We start from the raw sequence: 22,036 nt of genomic DNA on the forward strand, positions 1-22,036 counted from the left end.
TTATAAGTGATGCCGGCTTATTATCACGACTCGATGTGTATACGGGTATAGATTTGCAATTTTAGGGTTATATGATTTTACTTTGGTTATATGATTTTACTTTCTATGCAGTTTAAGAGATGTAGTGTTGATGTTTCTGTGTGCATGTGTGACTATTTTGTATAAAAGGTTTAAGTTATATACACTGAGAATGTATCAAATTCCCTGTTATCATATCAGATTTACTATGAAGAATTACCTGTGACTTTTAAAGAAATTTACACAATTTGACGGAAGTGAAAATCCAAGAAAGCTAAATTCAGAAGAAGCAGAAAGGCTGAGACATAGAAGAAGCATAGGACTTACATTAAATGGTTTTAGTGTTTCAGCACCATTATTCAAGAAAAGAAGAAACTCTGAAACTGGTTTTTCTCTAAATACCAGAGAAGTTACTAGTGTCTCTAAACTATAAGGCAGGTGGCAATTGTATGACTCATCATTGTCCATGTCACTCCATTTAAGCTTGTCTGAGTCATAACGTGTATTGGAAATATTGAAAAGTGCTGCTTCTGTGCTGAAAAGTGCAGATATATCATATAGTGTATAGCTTCACTCCCATTTGCCTCTTATTTGGTGAGTGCCTAAAATTATAGTCATGACCGAGCTACCATCGATCCTTTTTAGAACAAAACTCTCAACTAACACGCTATGTTGCTCGGACCCGTAAAAAATATCGACAGGTGCATGGCGGATTCTCCAAAAGTAGTGCACTTTTGGAGGATCCAGAGCGGGTGAGACAACATTTTTGGAGAATCATAGCGACATAGCCAACACATAGCATCCAAAGTGTTTCCACTCATCACCAGGTTCTTCATGATCTTCTACTCTTGTCACATCCAGCTCTTTCTTGCTCCCACATCATTCTTTCCACAATTTCTTGGCTCAAAACCAGTACTTATATTTTCACCCTGATGATCAAAACTACTGAACGGTATAATTAATTCCATCTTCGACAATATTCTGATTATTCCACATGGTTTTGTTGCCACAGATTGCGACAAATTTGTTTTCCAATTTAACAATATCCAGAAGGACATTGTCTCCTTCATCGAGAAAGTTGTTCCACGTGAGAACCCTTTCCCATTTTTGCTCTAGTATCAGTTCATAGAATCTTGAATTTTCCACCTGATCTCTCAAAGTTCCAATCTTTGATAAACATGAAGGGGCAATACCATTTCCCCGCAGCAATAACTTCAGAGCTTTTACATGATATTGAGAAGTTGAATTCTGCAAGACGTGCTCGTGGAGAAGCATTTACACCTATTGCTTCATCTAGTTTGTAGTGCTTAGGACTTTTGGCATAAATATTCCAACCTTTTGTATCCAAGAATCTTGGTGTGTTTGCCTATCGCACACTCCCAAAGCAAATTTTGATTTCTTCTTTCATTTTCTTTCCTGCATCTTTCTTAACGGTAGTGGATCAAGGTATGCAACGAGCAAAAGTCATTATAAAATTTCCCGGCCTCGGAAGAGATGCAGCATTACGAGCTATAGTCGAAGTGGTATATTATTAACTTTCTTACGGGATGTAACTCCTATGCCACATAATGGTTGTAGACCTCCGGAAAATGACGCATGCAGAACTGAACATTGAAGAAATCTCAAGAGAAATAAAAGATTTGTTGATCTAATCAAATAATAATCCTCTGGTTCGTGAGTTGGGAAATGAAACTTATTTTGCCTGCATGAAGATTGTGAATAAGTGATTTTCCGATAATGAGCAAGGAATATCCGTCGTCTTTCTGCTAAATGGGATGGGTTGAACTCATATTTCGTTAGACGTTTTTATGATTGTCAACTCAGTAGCATAAGTAAATTGCTCCAATTGTTCGATCATTTGATATATTGACGAACAATCACTATGAATCGGACTCAATAAAATTTGGTCATCCTATTTTCTATCGTTAAGATGGAGAAGATGAATCTCTGACCTCTTTCTTATTTTTGCCTTCAGAAAAACTGTGTTGTTAACATCCTGCTTTGCGTCAAGACTTGTCAGCTAAAAGGGTATAAATTTGTCCTGAATTAAAACCAGGACCTTAACATTAAAATTAAGACAGTATTTATTCATTATGGCTATAGCTAAAATATCAACATTTTTTCTTTTAACAAGTTTTCTTATAGGTTAATTTGGATTTAGTATTAGCCTAAAATCAGCCCAACTTCTAGATCAGATTTGTTTACGCCCAAGTTAGCCCGTCGTGAATATATGCCCATTCCAACTGGACAATTTGAACTACTTAGACTGATCATATTTTCATGAGCTAATTTTAAGTCGAAGTGCACGGATATCTGATTTCGGGATCACCATTGAAGCCATACCCGCAGTCCAAAAAATTTGCAAGTCTATCCACTTCAAAACAACTTCAGAAATGCGGTGTCTGAAATTAGGTTTGACAAAAGCATGTCTAAAGCTATTCTGAAATGAGTAGACGTATAAAAATTTAAAAAAAATTAAAGCACAAGTAAAATAGCGGAATCCAAATAAAATATCCCATGAAATTTTTACATAATTTTGTCACTCATAATTTTTAGTGATCCATCCTTGATGAACATGAAAGGCCATACCATTCTTTAGCGGCATTAATGTTCCAGTATTATTCTTCTCAAGAAGATTGGTGGACAACTTTTATGTACTTAATTTTGACTTTATAGTGAAGCAACCTATGGTGGGGACAAATATTAACTTGCTGATAATTGTTCTATGCATTAAGGGGGTTGGTTAATTCTACTTCTGCAACAATATGCCTAGAGAAGAAGCAAGTGAGCTTGTCTTGACCAACAAGGATTAGTGGATGGATAAATTTCATCCTTAATCAGAGGTTTCTAATTCGAGTCTTGGGTATTAAAAAAAATCGTTAGAAAGCTCTTACCTTAGATGGGACTAGCGCAACACTAATTAGAATTAATTGGGACCCTAATTCGGGCAAATACCTCATGAAAAAACAAAAAAAGAAGTGATCTTGTCTTATTGTTGAACAAGTAAATGATTCGCTACAAATACAATACTTAGGATATATGCAAGGCAAAATTTATATAGGATGTTAGAAAGGTCATGAAAAAGGGTAGAATCATAAAAAGATATTTGATTCGTAAATAGTCTTTTATAAAAAAATATGACATTAATATTCAACAGGATGGACAGAAAGCGCTTCTCCACTTTCAACCCGAAGGTTGCGAGTTCGAGTCACAAAGGGAGCAAAGGAGAGAGCTCCTGGGGGGAGGGGTTAAAAAAAAACTATATTTTGATTACTTTTCACAATCATGCTAAGCCCGAATAAGTATACTAGCGATTAAAGTAAAAATATATATGCACTTGGTGTTTACACCAAATGAATGTGAGATACGTATTTTTCATGCCAGAATATTTTAGTTCTTGAGTTCTGAACCATAATTCTTATTGCGCTCTGGATGAGATTATGTATACATACTAAATAAATTTATGCCGAACCCGTAGCTTTAAGACTGGCTTTGCCCCTTCTTTTGTACACATATTTGGTTAAGTGATATGTATCTCATTTTATCTTTTACGACTAAAGTTAAATTAGTTGATTTGGTGTAAATGCTATATGTGATTAAATTTACCAACATTAAGGTCGAAAATCTACCGCTAAAAAGTTTTAAATATCATGAAGTATTGACTTCAACGTTTTTTTTTTTTTTTTTAATATGAATTGCTCCTATTTATATTGAGAGTTAATTCGAACAGGGAGTAATTTCCTTCAAATTTATCACCCACTTTTTTTTTCTTTATATTTAACAATTAAAATCATTTGTCGAGACAAATTATTTTAGTGTCAAGATCATAAATTGGTCCCAAATCAGAAAAAGAAAAAGGAAAAACAAAGAAGGGGAGAAAGACAAAGAGCAAAACGCTTCTTTTTATACCAAAACAAAATTTTATCAACCAATAAGATCTAAAGGTAGGGCAATAATTCAGATTTAGGCTTTAAAATGTCTTTAGTACAGATAATTTTGGACCACAAGACCATCCCTAGTAGAGGGTCAGTTCTCACTTTCTGAAAATGACTCTCAAACTCCTGTGGATTGAAACACATTTATAGCATTCATTTAGATTTTAGATATCATACATCCATAATGTATGAGATTTGAGTCATCTTGTTCGAACTCTTCAAAAATATCGTCTGATGTTAATCTAGGAGATTTGAGCTATCTTGTTCAAACTCTTCAAAAATATAGTCTGATGTGTTTTGGATTCTCTAATAATTATGAATTTTTGGAGGATTCAATTCTTAATCGTTTCATATTCGAAATTTACTTGCCCAGCTAATTTAGATTTGAGTCCAATAGACCCACTAAGTTGTAAAGCTTCTTCATCGTAAGGTTCATTTTTAGGCTTGAACCCAAGGCTCCACTCAGAATAATTTTTTCTATTTTTCATCTCGTGTCCAGTAGCCGCGTTGTGCCTGACTTGTTCGGTTTCATGCGGTGAATTTTTACTTGACGTAAAACGCTCCTTATCAAAGGCGATTCATACCTAAGACTCAAACCCGCAACCTGTGACGTAAAGGATGAAGGAGTACTTACAACTCCACCACATGGTTATCGTTGGAATGGTTTGGTGAGATGAAACACTAAAGTTTTTAAAAATAGAGTAAATAATAGTTCCAACAAATAAGTTACTATAGTAAACGATACTCCATTAACCTAAAAGAACTTGAAGTACTAATAAACTGCTTTTCGTTTCTTGTTTTCTTTTGTATAAAGGCTCTTCTCTCAGAACAGAAGGTGTATTGTGCAAGAAATGACTCCTAATGTGAGATTAAAAAATGACAAAATTGATGATCAAGTTAACAGGAGTGACATAATATATTTAAGTTCACTTTCAAGTAATTAAAGTTCTTCATTTTCTTATACAAAATATAATATTAAAAGTAAAAGATACTCCATCAAAATTCTATGTTGAATTGGAGACAGGAAATAAATATCTTAGATGCACACCTTGTTGATTTGCTTCTAGCTTCTCCCAGCACTTAATGAACATTAAACTAAAATAAAATGTACTTTTTGGCGTTTCGTATATGTTTTGGAGTCGACTTATCTAAATTCACGCTACGTAAGGCGGGAAAGTGCTCCTATCAAGAATTTTCATTCCCAAGGCTCAAATCAAAAGCTCAATATATGCACCAACAAACATACTTGGCAAAAGAAAAGGAGAGAGACCACTTTCTTGTGTGTGTATTATTTTAAATCCACTTTAAAAAAAAAAAAAAAAAAAAAAAAAAAAAAAAAACTAAAGCATATAGAATTGGATCAACCATATAGAAAAAAGAAAAAGGTAAGTAAATCAAAGCAAATAAAAGCAGAGAAATCGGTAAAGTTTGTATATTTACTTTTCTTACTACAACAAAGTAACCAAATCTTGTGCTACACATAACAAAAAATAACCAAAACAAGATTATTTCAAAAAAAAAATTATTATTATTAAGACTTAATAATCAAATTACTATTAATTTCATCCCTTTTGCTTGTACTACTTTTCCTGAAAATCCATTTCCACACTTTGTTTCCTTTTCCTCTATTACCTCTTTTCATCCTTCTGTCATACTCATCCATCATTCTACAAGATCCACCTCTCAAATTCCCCATTGAATTTGCATAATCATAGCCAAAATCTGAACAATTACTTAACCTTTTACCAGAAAAAACTTCTAATTTTGGCTCTGATATTAATGATGATGATAAATCAAGTTTCAAATCTATGAAACCTGAATCATCATCATCATCCATTGTAGTAGTAGTAGTAAAATCACTTTCTTTACCTTGGAAAAAATTTCCCCTATCTGAATTTATATTGCTCGGACTCTTCAAAAACGTAGCCTGATGCACATCTGATCCTCCAAAAGTAGCACGTTTTTTGAGAATCCGACATGAGTCCGAGCAACATAGTTCTGAATTAGGAATTTTTTCCCTCGGATTCTTGGAATCACCACTATTTTCACACTTTCTTTGCTCAATATTATCAGAATAATCAAAGAACAAACCACCTGTTACATCAGAAATCTTTGCACTTGAAAATCTATAATTTTCACTTCCACCATCATCACCATTTCTGAAACTGCAAAGTGATCTTGATCTTGAACAAACTCCTCCTATCGGGACTGAAATATCACTTTTTTCATCACCCATTTTTATATTTTTCTTGAATAATCTCTTGATTTTCCAAAACCCGTTACGATTCTTCTTGATTTCTACACTGTTGCTGTTGCTCCTCAACAAAATCACTTGCTCTGTTTTCCCCTGTTTTTCATTTTCTATTTGCTCTGTTTTCCCCTGTTTTTCATTACCTATTTGCTCTGTTTTCCTCTGTTTCTGATTTTCTACTTGCTCTGTTTTGCTCTGTTTTTCATTTTCTAACAGAAAAGAGATCCTCCCAACACTACCAACTTCAACTGAAGAAGAATTTCTATAAGAAGAATAAGAACTTCTATCAGTATTATAATCATCAGAGAAACATTGATCAGAATAAACTAAATTCATCAATCTGTCTTTCAGACAAAATGAGCAAATGCCAATAGGAGATGAATTTGGGTGTTTCATACAGAGCATATCTGATGAAACAGAGTAATTAAAATCTGAAAATTTGTTGTTTTCATCATAAATGGTTTTCATAGCTGCTGATTTGCCTCTGTCTTTCATGGCTTGTTTGGAATTCTTTATTTTTTTGGATGAAAAGAACTGTTTTTTTGAAGAGATTTTTCAAGTGTAGGAAATTGAAAATGACAAGGGAATTGAGGGTGTATGTGTATAGGTGTTTATAGGTGAGTGTCGTCCAATTTACGTTAGTTTATAAAAAGAAAATTATGGGTGAAGTAGGGGTGGGGTTGGGGTTGCGGAGGGGGGAGGGGGAGGGTTGTGTTAATGAATAAACCATTATGTCTATTACTCCTACTATAGAATAAGCAAAATTTTACGTAACCAAAAAATCTTTTAAGATATTTGATGAAGGGTAAGTTATTAAAAACACTTCTTACTTTTTAGGAGATGGTTAAATTTCTTATGAGGTATGCCCAGGTTAAATACACCACTTATTATGAAATGAAGAAAGTAGGATTCTTCATAATTTTGGGTTTCGGACATGGTGTGTTAGGTATATGTTTTGAGGCTCCATTAATTTAAATTTGCGCTAGAAAATTTTATATTGGGATAAGGCATTCCCAACCTTTGCTCCGATCCTCCAGAAAAAGATAGTTTTAGAACGCAAGTCAGACTCATGATAGGCCACAAATCACGCACACATGATTTAGCGGTAATTCAACTCCTAGGACTCGAACTTTAGATTTCTGATTAAGGATTGATAATAGTGTAAAACTCGTTACACTATTATCATGTAACAATGTTTGTATTCTAAAACATTTTTAAAATACTTGACATATTATTAAAATATAGCATTCATAGCTTTTAAAAATTCAAATTTATTTAGTTATTCGAATTTTAAACTTTGGTGTGACGACGTTTTTATGGTCAGTCTAACTTTTCAGAATGACTTTTCTTGAGTTGAGGGCTAGCTCACTTGGTGAGTTTCGTGTCTTCTAGGGTTAAGGTGGAAGGTTCAACCCCATCAATAGCACGTAGCATATATCCCCTTCCCCTTTCCTTCTTCTCTTCTCTGATGTAATAAAAATATTTTTTTCCAAAACAAAAACACTGACCTTTCTTATATACCAATATGTCATAATATTTTAGTAAAAATGCTAGTTCATTGAGAAGAAATAGTATTACATTTGAAAAAAAAAATCAAGAATGGATTTTTCATGTGATTATCAATCACTTCACATTTTTCTAAGTAGTGACAAAGATAAATGCAAAACGAAATAAAGAACATGAGAAAATGTATTGATTTAGAAGAAAAAAAATCAGGAATTGGATGATTATCAATCAAATACAACTTTCTTTTTCCTAACTACAGAGAAAGATAAATGAAGCTATTAAGAAACTTGAGAAAAACGTAGTGAGTGAATCTATCTGATTATGTCAAATGTATTGATTTAGAAGAAAAAAAAATCAGGAATTGGATTTTTCATGTGATTATCAATCAAATACAACTTTCTTTTTCCTAACTACAGAGAGAGATAAATGGAAAACGCTATTAAGAAACTTGAGAAAAACGTAGTGAGTGAATCTACCTGATTATGTCAAATAATTAACCTTTTGTTTGCGTCATCATCCCATGTAAAAAAAGAATAGTGTAAGAGTTAAAGATTTGGGGGGATTACATCAATCAATCCATCAAAGGTGTCATGCTATGCCATTTTTCCAATTGTCTGCCTATGTTTTTACCTATGTTTTGAGACGATCTTGATTTTGAGAGGTCAATCTAAAATTTTGAATTTAAAAATAAAATTGAATTTTGAATAAATTTCTTCTAGGCTAGTAAACTTCTGAACATGAGATGCACATGACAATTTAGGCAAATTCACATCGAAATTGGAAAGGAAATTAAAGAGTTTTATAAAGCATAGCTTAAGTTCACATCGCGCTTTTGAAACTTGATGTGGTGTAGCTCAAAATATTTATCGGGATCTAGGTGTAAAGCGAACAATACGTGCCATGAACTTGATTGTGACAATATATACATATGTGTGTGTGTGTGTTTTACCTAAAAATTTGAGATTGTGAAATATGGAATTTTATCAAGTGGGGGTGAAAGTTGAAAGTAACAAATCAGAGAGGCATGAGCTAGCACAGCCATTTCGATTTTGTCCCCACTGCTTTAAAATTTTACAATAATGAAACATTAGATATTAGAGAAAAATGTCTTAGTCACTTAGACTTGTAGTCAATTTCGAGTACACCATAGCACGTGTCGGCTTGACATTTTTATTTTGGAGTGGACCTTAGCTACTTGTAACGTTAAAATTGCTGACGCCATTTATACAAATAAGATCTTTCAATATATCACTATTAATCTTTTAATCTCGTATAAAAAAAGTTCGGCAAAATAAATTTGGGACTAGCATCAGGTAGTGAAATTCTAATGAATCATCAAAATCTCAAATTTAGGGGTAAAATCTGTCTTGGCACGGATTGCTAGCATTTGTGACAAAATCTTGACGGATCATCAAAATTTGACCACAAATTCATGAATATTCACAAACATGTTATGTTTGGACTGATTCTCCGAACATATTATTGTCAAATATGGAGTTGCAGATAATTAAGTGGTGGAATAATTGATAATTATGGTAAATTTGTGAATTTTCACAAGTAAATAGATCAAAAGTACACGTTTCAATTAATTGAAGGTCAGATATCTTAATCATATATATTAGAGAGACTAAAATCAAAATTTATCCATAATTAAAGGACCAAAATTACTATTACCCTACTTTGTATGACTTAGAAGTTAAAACTATTCAATATTCCTAGACTAAAGTATGTTTCTGATAATTATAAGCTTAATTATTTCAAGCTGACTTGTTAACATCAATTCTACCAACTCACTCATCATGATTTATCGATTGAGATTATCAAATACACTGTGTTTAGACTTTTTAGTTTGTTTTTTTCTGCTTCAAGGATCAATCACCTTATGTTTGCAGATTGCAATGTCATTCTGCAGATTGCGATGTCATACACTAATACTATATGACTATGTGGTTGTTATTTTTGCATGTGTTGTTTTAGTTTTAAGTACAATTTTAGATTCTTCTTCTTGGATTTAACTATATCTAAGTGCTTAATGTTACGTGTCTATAACTTTTTCAATTAATTTAGATTCATCAGATTGATATGTTAGCAAAATATGGCGACATTCAATCAAGGGATGTTGATTTGAGTATACACCACTATCTCAACATGATAAATTGAAGTTGGAATGTGTAGTCATTTTGATGTATTTACGTGCCGTGTCGTGATGGATCACCCATTTCACTTTAGACGTCTCTTCTTTCTATTGTCTTCTTTAATTTTATTTCTCACGGTGCTCGTAGTGGTGAATTTATTTCTCACGATGCTCATCGTAAAACTTATTATGAGGAAACTGCTCTTTATCTTGATTTTTTCTATACTCAAATTCGAGCTCGAACCCTCTAATTTAAAATGGAGAAATCCTATTCATCCCGGTACAAGTCTTGATGGCGTCTCTTCTTCCCATTGTGTTTTCACTTTACTACGCTTGTAGTCATGGGAAAGTTGATCAAACTATAGAAAGATGCATGCATTGATTTGAAAGGCCTCACACGTTCCAACTCAAGAAAAGTTCAAGATTGTGAAGTTCAATCTATAACTCATAGGCTAGGAGAAAAAAGGTACTCGCATAGAGAAATATTGAGTGCACGACTGAACCTACGATTATCAGAGGAAAAATTGACCACATGGTTTGTACCAATATTTATTTTTAAAATAGGCAAAGTTGGGTTTTGTTGGTTTTGGGTGGGGGGGGGGGGGGGTGGTGTAAAATATCATGGTGTTAACGCTTTGACAGATTAGACTGTCATTTTATGCCTGCTTTAATTTACACCTTGAATTATTGTTCGTTTAACTATTACGCTTTATGTGTGCTTTATGGATTTAATCATCTTCATACGTTTACGTCCCATAACATTTATCTTTGAATTGTCTGGTTGATCAATCAAGGTGCACGCAAGGTAATCTGGACACCACTATTATAAAAATAATTTTTTACATCTCTATAAGTATTTGACAAGAAATTATAGAATATGTTATTCTATAATTAAGAATTCGTGACTTAGAATATTATTTTTGTGCATGTATTATTAATACTAGACTAGATAGTTAAAAAATATTACTTTTTTGTATTTTATTCAATTTAATAAGTTATGTATAATTCTTATACATCTAATATAACTTTAAATGTTAGTATTTTATTTTTCATAACATTAAAATTTTATAAATTCGTGGGGCTTACTCTTTGTGCCTTATAAAACTACTCATGATGTGCCTCTACCTTTTAAAAGGCTAGTTTATACAATAGCCATGCTTGCCTTTCGGTAAGGAGCGGATTTTGGGAGCGCAGGGATTTATCCGAACTCCATTAATAAATAAAAAAATTACATTGTACGGTGTTAAAATTATTTTTATGTGTATATAGTCAGTAGCGATTATATGTGTAAATTTTGGGGCACGTGAACTCATGGTCTTTCTGTAAAACTAGGTATTTTATGTATATATTTTCTAGTATTAATATTATCTGATGGCACTCATGCTACAAGAATGCTTAACGGAGCACTTGGTTAAAAGCTTAGTTAGTTACCAAGAGGAACAAAGATCAATTTTCGCTTAATGCATTTTTTTCTCCCTTTCTTAGTAGTACACCCATGTTCTAAAAATCCTAGATTCGCCTCAGTATATAGTAAATGTTGAATCGTCTTAACTTCATTCTGATTTTACTTCTTTTTATTTGAATCATTTTAATTTCTTTCGATTTTACTTTTTTTTGTGAAAATTTTGATTCCGCTCCACTTATGACCCTACAAATACACACATGCGTGTACTATCTTTGAATACAAGCAAGTGCTGTTTTTCTAGAAATGGCAAAAACGCACACTCGAGGGGAGACGCACATAACATAGGCTAAGAATATATAAAAACGCCCATTTTTATAGCACAGCGCCTAAAGGCATGCCACATTACATGCACTATAGCACGTTCCCTGTTTTTCTATTATAGCAAAGATGCAGACTAATTGCACGCCCAATTCCAAGTGTATCATTGTTATCACAATAACAAAAGAGAAAAAATTGTTTTTAAGATTTGTCCTTTTCCAAATCCTAACTTCCAAAGTAGGTTTTAATCATTTGATTTTGTTCCAACCCTCACTTATCTTCACTTACTCAACCCTTTTCCTTCCTCCAATCCATAAGTTTTATAGGTAGATAAAGTGTTTAGAGAGTAATACATATTTCCCCACTCACTTGGAAAGAAAAAGAAGACAAGAAAGAGTTATAATCCTGGGATGCACTGTGGCATTATTTTATCCGTGTTTGGTACACTTTTTAATTCTGGGATTGTTTATACTACACTTGTAGCATTACTTTTGTACCACGCTCTATGTGGGAATAAAAAGCTTGGGATTATTAATACCAGGATAAAATGTTCTTCTTCACATAGGCGAATTCGGGATTTCAAAAGGATGGGTTCACCATTAGCTGTGAGGTTTTTTTATTTTCTTTTACCTTTGGTTCGTTGCCGCTTAGCGCCTATGGGTTTTTTTCATTTCTTTTGCCTTTTGGGACTTGAGTAATTAGAAATAAAGGGGGGAAAAGTCATTAGATGTAATATAAAAAAGAAATACGTTTTTTTACTTTTGGGTATATAGAATTATAGAAGAAAAACAATTTAGAATAATATAAAAATGAAAGTTAAAAGACTGCTTTAGAAAGAAAAAGAAAAAAAAAAGCATAAAACGTGCAGGAGCTAAGGTTCAATCTTGAGACCTTGAAGAAATAAACACAATCCCTAACCAATGCTCCACTCAGCCTGGTTTGATCATGTGTTTCTTCAGTTAGTATTAGATATATATATTCAGAATTATACACATAATATTCCGAGTTTAGTCAAGTGACCATGTATTCACGTGACCCAAATTTTATACCTAAAATCGCCTCTACTTCTTCAACGCTTTTCTCCCAAATAATATATTTTAAGAAAGTCAGGGTCAAAATTGAAAACAAAAGTTTGTTCTAATTTTTTCAATTTAAACCAAACACGTATTTAATATTACAATCCTATGATTATTTTGTCTCTATATTATAATCTCATCATTATAATTCCGGAATAATTTGTTTTCCGTAACCAAACGACCCTAAAGAGTATTATTCATTTGCATACGGAGCCATTGGTGGAGTCAAGACTAGTGTTAATGTTTCTATAGCTAGGAAATTATCAATTTTCTTAGTTGACATTCTTTGTCGGTATGGTGATATAGCAAAATACTCTATGAATATAGAAGTAGTCTAAGTTAAATTCTGAGCTCCTATTTTATTTGCGATTTTCATGAATTTTGAAGATTGCTTATCTTAACTTAGGTTATAAAATAAGTTGGCGTTCTGCGTTCACGCAAGGTCTTGGGGGACAGCATTTCAAGGAGTGTGATGCAGGCAGTCTAACGTGCATCAGTGGTTGATTCCACGGCTCGAACCCGTAATTAAATTCAGTATTGTATATCTGATGGTTTAAAGATCTCAATATGTTTATGTTTGTGATTTTCATGAATTTTGAAGATTTCCTATCTCAACTAAGGTTAATTATAAAATAAGTTGGCATCCACTTTTTGGTATGGTGGTGGTGGATGTAATAATATACTATTATATATTAAAATTCTTAGTAGTATGTTTATGTTAGTGGTTTTCATGAATTTTGAAGATTGTATTTAAAGTTAAATTGGGGTATTGTTTAACACAAGACTCGATGTTTAACTTTACAATTAATTAGAAAAAGGTTCATTGGCATTAAGAAATGTACCTTCATTTGGTAATGATTAAGAACACTAATGACAGCTTGCACTTTAATTATCACACGCTTATCGTACAAAATATACACATTTTGTTAGGTCCACCGCACCTGGATGTCTCACCTTAATTTCTTCTCCCGTTGTCAAACTAATGGCCACGGTAAATTGCATATATTATTCTAATGCCACTTTTTACAATTTCAATAGCGTTTGTCTGTTAGTCGATTCCGAAACAGCTAAACTTACAAATTTATATACACAGCAGCTATGATTTAAATGGTGATCCCAAAATCGGCTATCAGTACACTTAACCTTTTTATTAAGTCCTAAATCCTGATTATTGAGTTATTTTGCATTTGGTGCATGGGCTAATCTAATCAAAAGTTATGGGCCTTAAATCTAATAGCGGAATATCATGGGCCTTTTAAGTCGAAAATTTGCACAATGTCATTTAATATGTAACCATCCTTGGAAAAAGGTTTGCATTCGTAGTCATTAAAATCCATGTTGTTACGAAGCTTAAAGAAGTGGTCTTGAATTTCGGATACAAAAATTGAGCTTAAATCAAGTTGGGAAAAATTTGAAAACATTGGAGATGAAGATTGATAGTTCAAACTTCAGAAAAACTACTTTAGTTTCGAAAACATGTCTAAAACTTTAAACATACATATTTAAAGTTTGGCTTCATCAAGCCAAACTTAAGGATCAATCATCGGAAGTTTGGCCTAGTCAACCCAAACTTCAGGAAAAACTATTGGAAGTTTGCTGCCAACATGCTTACAACTTCAATTCTGTATGACTAAAGTTGATCCTGAAATGGCTAAACTTACTGTTTTATATACCGCAACTGTGGTTTAAATGGTGATCTCAAAATCGATCATCAGTACACTTGCCCTCTCTATTAAGTCCTAAATCCTGATTGTTGAGTTCTTTGGGATATGCATTGGTCCATGGGCTAGTCAAATCAAACTTATGGGCCAATTAAAAGTCCAAAGCCCATAAACACCACTATCCAAAACAGTAACCTTTTAAATATCCATAAAATACCACAAACTAACAAGAATTTCCCTTTGACTCCACCATGAATCTCCTCAAACTTCATCATCACCAACACAACTATTACCATAGCAAATTCACTTCAATTTCTAGAAATTCAATATCTTTCTCAGCACCCCACTTCCTACTTTTTCATACCCACAAACCAAAAAAAATTCCTTTAACTCTTCATTATTCTCTTGACAATTTTTTTTTTTTTACAAAAAAAAAAAAGAGAGAGAGCTTCAACTGTAAAAACTCAACACTTAATGAAAATATTCAGACCTGCTTCGCTCGGTATAAGTTCTATAACGTTTATCTTTGAAAATTGAACTTTTGTTTTGCTCGGCCTAAGCTTTCTAGAAATTAAGTTCGCTCGCCGATACGCTCAAATTACACCTAAATTATGGTGTAAGGCGATCGGTGTCAAATATAAAACTAGGTTGGGGTCGAATCCAAGAGAAATAAGTACTAATTATATATGTTACTAATCTCTAAAGTCTTTAATTCTATTCCGACTAGGGTAGAAAAAGGATTTTAGTTTGTATTCTCTAATTTGGAGTATTTGAAAATTGCTTGGATTAGAAGAACCAAAGTCGTGTTCCCGCTGTGATTAGATGCTATGCTATGGGTATCAATATGATATATATCTAATGGGTGGTGGTTATGTATGCACTTAATCTCTAATGCACTTCCTAATATTTTTCAATAGTTAGAAAGTATTTCTTTTCATGATTTTCCTTACAAGTACAACTGATTAACTATGCCAAGTAGAACTCAACTTATCCCTAAGTGAGTTCATTAAACGAGGGTTAGCGCCCCGAGTCCTTGTTATATTATTTCAACTCAAACCCTAGTTCATCTTTCCAAATAAAACTAGGGTTTGTGCATAAGTAAGTGTTTGCAACCAATAACTAACAATGAATATGAGAAATAATACAACACATCACAACCCTTATATATATATATATATATATATATATATATATATATATATATATATATATATATATATATATACACACACACAATGTTAGATACCATTACATAACACCATCATCGTTTGGGTCGTAACTTTGATTAAAGAAACTACTCACACATGTTGGTCACAAAAGTAGTAAGCAATAATGGAAACATAAAGCTTACAAAGTGTAATAAAGATGGTGGGAATGGAATCTTTTTGTCTTTAAGCTCAAAAGTGGTGTATTCAATGCTCAACCACCAATGGAAAAATGTTAAATGTTGGAGAAAAATCTGATAATAACAAAAACCTAAAATGTTCTTTAAATAGGCTCCAAAAAACGCACATCAGCAATTGGCAAACGCACTTTGTCAATCGGTTCGACGAGCCGATTCCTTCGTTTTAGTTCTTCGATTTGATGGTCCGTTCGACGATGTCGTCGACCAGTTTGACGCTCCGTCGATTCTTCCGTCTTTCTCTCTTCTGATGGACAAGTCTATTTGATGAGACAAACGACGAAACGTCGATGGCTCCGTCCTTTGTCCTTTTCAACTTAGGCCATCACTGGAAAATTCAACTTATCGACGCTCCAAAGGATGGTCCGTCGAATCTTCATCCCTAGGCAATTTTTTCCTTTTTTTCTTTATTTTTGTTTTTGGGCCATCGCCTTCCTAAAACATAACAAAACACATTAAAATGAACCGGACTTACTTGAGAACACCCAAAATCCATAGTAAAAAAGCGTCGAATGTGTCACAAATCCGCGGCACATCATCCGCGGCCATAAGTCTTTTTTTTTGTGGAGTTTGAAAGTTTTGCCTTCCATAACTTGTGTGATATAATTTAAAGTAATGTCGCGCGAAAAGTGTTAATAGGGGCATTTGTGGGAATGCTCTTTTAAGTCCTAAATCTTGATTGATTGTTGGGCTATTTGGATACGTACATGGGCAAATCAAATCAAACTTATGGGCTAATTAAAGGAACACCATGGGCCAACCATAAACACCCCTATCCAAAACAGTAACCTTAATATCCACAAAACACCACAAAACTAACAAGAATTTCTATTTTTCTCCACCATGAATATCCTCAAACTTCATCATCACCAACACAACCATTATTACCATAACAAATTCTCTTCAATTACTGAAAATTCATCATCTTTCTCACCACCCCACTTTCTCTTTTTTCATACCAACAAACCAAAAAAAAATTCTTTATCTCTTCATTATTCTCTTGAAAATTCTAAGCAAAAAAATGTGAGAGACTCAACTGTAAAAACCCAAACTTGGAGTACCAAAGAGGAAGATTCAGAAGAATATGAGTACTTAGCAGCAGATGGGGTTGTTTATAAGGATACTTTGAGATTAGTAGAGAGTGCTATGTTTGCTGCTGTCTCAGGTTTAGCTTATTTGTTAAGCAATTCTCTTGCTATTGAGGTAATTATGGTTCTTGAAATATGGAAATTTGATGGGGTTATGGAGAAAATGCTTTTGCTTCTTTAAAAAAAAAAAATGATGTTGTGGTTGGGGGGTGAATTTAATTTGATTAATCTTGCATTAGGTAATAGAGTTGGAAGGATGTCATTTTGCTTTCAAAGACAAGTTATGATGGGATTAGTTTGTTGGGATTAGTTTTACCGAAGTTATTTATGTTGGGATTAGTTATCGAGATATTATTTCTAATTGATTGTTTGATTTGTTGTATTAAAAAGTAACGTACATTATATAATTTTTAAAGAAAAAGTTATTTCTTTACAAAAATACCCTTTACCTTATTTAGTAGAAAATGGTTTTGAGGGACCTCAGGGCTATATTTGTCATTTTGATTATTTTATCCTGAGATAACTAGTCCTGCCTGGAATAACTTATCCCAATATTATTTTTAATCCCGGATAACTTATTCCAGGATTAGTAACCAAACAAGGGATATGATGGTACTAAGTTCTTATCCCAGGACTAGTTTTCCTTAATTCATAATACCAAATGACCCCGAAGTGTCTTAGCTTGATTTGGCACGGAGACAAAGGAAGACTTTTGAGTCTTGAGGTTGTTAAATCATGTGGTCTTAAACTTGTCATGTAGAATGTTAGAATTGGAAAACTTACTAAATATAGAAAGAGACACTCTTTTGTGGGACAAGACCAAAAAGGAAACTAAGACACTTATATTTGGATGGAGGGAGTAGTATTTAGTTTATGAATTATTGAATTTGTTAAATGATTCTGTTGTGCAATAAGTAAGGGAAGTCTATATGGTAAAATGTAGGAAATATTGCTGAAGAACAAAAATAAATTTAGGCTTCAAGCATGATAAATAATGCTTTCCTAAATGCGATATTTTCTCCCTCTCCTTCGGGAGAATGCTATGCGATTGAAGCAAAGTAGTTGTAGTAGATATGACAAGCTTTTTGAATCTTGGCACTAACCAAATTGTGAGAAACTTTGGTTAGGAAAGCAAGAATATTGCTGGTTTTTTAAGTGCAGAATTTTGGAGAAGAACAAGAGTGTTAAATTTTGTTATAGAGTGGAACTTTGTAGTATTAGTCGGACAATTTTATTATTTTTTAAAATTGATTGGTTATTGCCAGTTAATAGTTTATGAAGTATTGAATTTGTTAATGTTTCTATTGTGCAATAAGGGAAGTCCTTCATCTTGTAAAGTAGTATTTGACTTCTATAGCCAGGTGTGTTACTAGTAAGAGTGGAACTAATCTTGGTCAAAAACTGTTTGATAGAATTTAACTGTTGCTTTGATATCACTAGGGTCATGAACTAGATACATCTGCTGCCAGGGGCGGATCCAGGATTTGAAGTTTATGGGTACCTACGACAACCTCTAAGTTAATATACAATAATAATTGGGTTCGCAGTCAAATATATATAGAAGTTTAGTGGAATTCTTAATACATATATAGGATTTAGGTAAAAGCTATTGGGCTCACGTGAACCTATAACTTAGAAGTTAGCTCCACCCTGTCTGCTGCCGACATCCAAGCTTATGTGACTTGATTAGTCATGCTTTTTTTTCTTTTTCCAGATAATGGTATAAATAGTTGAGCTTTTATGTTACCTTCTCAAAAAAAAAAAAAAATAGTTGAGCTTTTGTTTCTTTAACTGTTCCAAAAGCGTTAATCACTTACTACCTATACTTGGCTCTGTTGGTGGTTGGGAGGAACTTGGGAAACAGCAGCGAAAGAACCATCAACTGAGGGTTATTTAGGTTGATCTTTCTTTATTTTTGCAGGCAATCCAACTTTGGTTTATGATTTTGTTTGATGTTAACTGAAAGACTGCATTAACTCATAGTATTTGTATCATATCTTGCATAGTTTCTATGAGCTGGCCTTGTATTATTGATCATTTTTCTGCTGGTGGTTTTGATCTCCTAAAGGAACTTTGGCTTTGCATGTAGCACAGAATTACTTCGGATGTTTCTTCGCATTGCCAATTGTTATATCCTCGATGAGATGGGGCGTTGCAGCTGGCAGAAAAACCATGGTTTGTCCCCCCCACATACTCCATAGGTTGAACGTTTACTTGTTCCTAGACGCTTGTTCATCTACTTTCTCTAACGGCCATTTATCGCATCTTATTAGGTGGCAACTGTTGTGCTATTGTTTGTCTTGTCTGGCCCAGTGAAAGCATTAAATTATATGGTGAGCGCTATCTTATAAACCATAAAAGACATAAATATTGGCTAGTGAGATATCAAATTTTCATTATTGCTTTATTATGATACTTGTTATCTTTGGTGGCTGTTCTTCTGCTTCAATACTTTATGTTCACAAATGTAATATTCACGGTTAGGCGATGTTGTTACTAAAGTAGCTACACTTTTTCTCCTCTTGATTCAGTTAATGCATGGTTTACTTGGCTTCACGATGGGTTCCTTGTGGAGGTATGTTGTTATTCGTTTTGCGACTCTATACCTGAATGCTTTTTCTCAAGTCATTGTAATGAGTGTCCGTTTTGACAGTCTTCAAAGAGTTTATATCTTGGTTGCAACCCCTCATTGGAAACACCTCCCCCCACCCCCCGAAATACCCCCCAAAACAAAAAGCACGGACTAAGTAACAAATAATGAACAAGCATGGCACTGCAATCTTCCCAAACTTATATCGCGCTAATCCTATTCTTTGTTCGGGGAGCCAGAACCCCCAAAGCGAAATGGAAGGAAAAGATTGAAAACGTGCCGAGAGGATGCTTTCCATTACAAAAGAAATGTACAGTTAGTGAGCACCCAAGGGTGTGGCTTAGTGGTCAATAAAGTGGGAGGAGAACTGTGCGAACAAACACTAGGCAATCTCTTTCCTATCTTTGACTAAGCCTTGGTGGGCAGAGTTATAAGATACTTGTGTTGGTGGGAGCTAGCAACTACATGGTGGAATGGTCGAGGTGGGCACAAACTTCCCTAACACAACCGTCGCCAAAGAGAAAAAAATGATTGCAGTTATTATTCCATTTTACATCCTTAAAGTACCAAAAAGACTATAGGTCTTCGTCGTGTGCATAGATGATTATAGCAGTTCACTGACTTTTGTGCTGAGATGTTCTGGTGTTTACTATAAAGAAAGATATGCACTGGACACGCATTCTGCACCCTTCACATAAAATTTTGCTGCTGTTTGATTAGTTTAATGATTGCATGGTGTTTTATTTCTGATCTTGTCAGGGTGAGAACAAGTTGGGGTGCCTCAATCTTCTTGTGCGCTCTTGTATGTTCTCTCTCTTCCACTGCTTTCCCTCTTTGAGTGTATTTATACTCAATCACGAGCAATTCCAACAAGGGGCATCTATTTTGATCTGCAGGCTCGAGCTGTGGGTGCTCTCGGATATGTTGTATTAACCTCATTTTTAATAGGAGAAAACATCCTTGCTCTGGTAAGTTATAACTTCACTGACCTTCTTCCCAATTGTTCAGTTAGTCTTTACAAATGAAATGATCACTCATGTATTTGTTCTTTGCTTATAGATCACCGTAAATATTCATGCTACTCTCTCGTACATCCTCACTTCGTTAGGCAGTCAGATTGTTCCATCTATGAATTTTATATATACCTTATTCGGGACTCTGGTGCGTGTAATTTCTTCTTATCTATTCAACGGTTCAATTTGGCAAGAAAGTGACTTTTTTCCGCTTGACAAGTAGCAGGCTGATGTTTCATCTTTTTACTATTTTGCTTCCTGGTCTTGCAGCTTTTGATAAATTGTGCGTTCTTCGTGTCCTTGCTGCATCTTCTCTACGCCATTTTTCTAACCAAATTCGGCATGAAAGCTAATTTGAGACTGCCAAGGTGGTTAGCCGTAGCAATATAAACCGGTAAAAAGAGCACTCTCATTCTAGACATGGTAGAAATGGGACTTTGCTCAGATACTACACCACCGCGATGGTTAATACAAAATTACTTTGATCATCATTGATACAAGATTGACAATGTGGATTACCAATCAAGTTCATTTATATTGTTTCAAGGAATACATGGTCAGCCACAAAAATTTAATTGTTCAGTTTACTTGTAAATGTATTTGTAATACATTTTGGACAGTATCTACTGCATTGAAATTTCCATCTGGTGGAAGATAATATTCTTTTGTGTAGTTTTTCAATATTTCCCCTTAGAAAATCCCTGTTGGCTCTTTGAAAGGATTGCTAAGAACTTTTAACTTATCACGATTTTGAAGTTTCTCCAATCTCCTATGAAAATTCCTCTAATTGAAAATTTTAACATCTATAATTGTTGTGCAAGATGTAATAGCTTTGGGAAAGCAACTGAATTGAGAAAGTAGTTGAGACTTATTGTTGAAATTGGATTTCAAGAACTGATAAGACAGCATGTTGCTGATCAGAGCAAAGTTCTTGTTCGAGTATATTGATAATAAAGTAAAGCTAATATCTTCTAATGGTGGAAACTGGAAAGGATACTTTAGTAAAACTAATTAATAAATTTCACTCAAATCTTTTTGGAAAATATTTAATGTGTACGTGATTAACGGCTTGAGGCAAAAAGACATTTGCCGAGATTCGAGTGTCAAAGATATCAATTTGTGTACACCTTTTTCAGGGGAAAAAAAAAAAAAAACAAATAGCAAGACTTTTTTAGATGTTTTTAAAAGTAAACACTTTGATCACTTTAATAACACATTAATACAAAAATAAACTTTTTTTTTCTTGTTTTTATTTTCGTTTTTCTTGTATATGTATTTTTTTAACATATCAAGAAAAAGTCAAACGTTTTTCTCTTGCTTACCCTTAAATATTAATTACTCATTTTTAATATATTTTAAATCTATTGAGACTTTAAAATAATTAATATGGCTATGATGATAAAATATATTAAGGGGCGTGCGAAAGGTCGAAGATTGATAATAGAGAGTAAAAATGAACGGAAAGAGTAAATACAAATAATCGCATTTTAGTTGGCAAGTGAATGCTAGAAAAGGCAATGCAATTGCAAGGATGTGTTTTTTGCATACAATAATGAAGTTTGTTCTTTGTACTCAATAGTATCTCGTGACCAAATTAATTGAGAACTACAACGAGATAAAAAATGAATTTTGCTCTTCG

At 33.6% G+C, this 22,036-nt stretch overlaps 2 protein-coding genes across 7 annotated transcripts; one reads left to right on the forward strand and one right to left on the reverse strand.

Annotated features, from left to right (window-relative positions):
- Positions 1 to 5,373: 5,373 nt before the first annotated feature.
- LOC132067753 (uncharacterized) lies at positions 5,374 to 6,819 on the reverse strand. Its single transcript, XM_059461057.1, has 2 exons — positions 6,348 to 6,819; positions 5,374 to 6,314 (listed from the first exon to the last, which is right to left on the reverse strand). The coding sequence occupies exons 1-2, from the start codon at positions 6,697 to 6,699 to the stop codon at positions 5,485 to 5,487; spliced, it is 1,182 nt and encodes a 393-aa protein (XP_059317040.1). The 5' UTR covers positions 6,700 to 6,819; the 3' UTR covers positions 5,374 to 5,484.
- Positions 6,820 to 16,496: 9,677 nt separating this feature from the next.
- LOC132067754 (uncharacterized) lies at positions 16,497 to 21,069 on the forward strand. 6 transcript variants are annotated; one of them, XM_059461059.1, is made up of 8 exons: positions 16,500 to 16,909; positions 18,889 to 18,969; positions 19,068 to 19,127; positions 19,326 to 19,369; positions 20,144 to 20,186; positions 20,281 to 20,352; positions 20,444 to 20,545; positions 20,668 to 21,069. In XM_059461059.1, exons 1-8 carry the CDS (start codon positions 16,550 to 16,552, stop codon positions 20,785 to 20,787), a joined length of 882 nt encoding a protein of 293 aa, XP_059317042.1. In that variant the 5' UTR covers positions 16,500 to 16,549; the 3' UTR covers positions 20,788 to 21,069. The 6 variants fall into 6 exon arrangements, with proteins under 6 accessions (XP_059317045.1, XP_059317044.1, XP_059317046.1 ...); XM_059461064.1 differs by having other exon boundaries at positions 16,770 to 16,909; positions 18,884 to 18,969; XM_059461062.1 differs by lacking the exon at positions 20,444 to 20,545 and having other exon boundaries at positions 16,497 to 16,909.
- The last annotated feature ends 967 nt before the right edge of the window (positions 21,070 to 22,036 follow it).

This window comes from Lycium ferocissimum, chromosome 8 (genome assembly GCF_029784015.1).
Source record: "Lycium ferocissimum isolate CSIRO_LF1 chromosome 8, AGI_CSIRO_Lferr_CH_V1, whole genome shotgun sequence".
Classification (NCBI taxonomy): Eukaryota; Viridiplantae; Streptophyta; class Magnoliopsida; order Solanales; family Solanaceae; genus Lycium; species Lycium ferocissimum.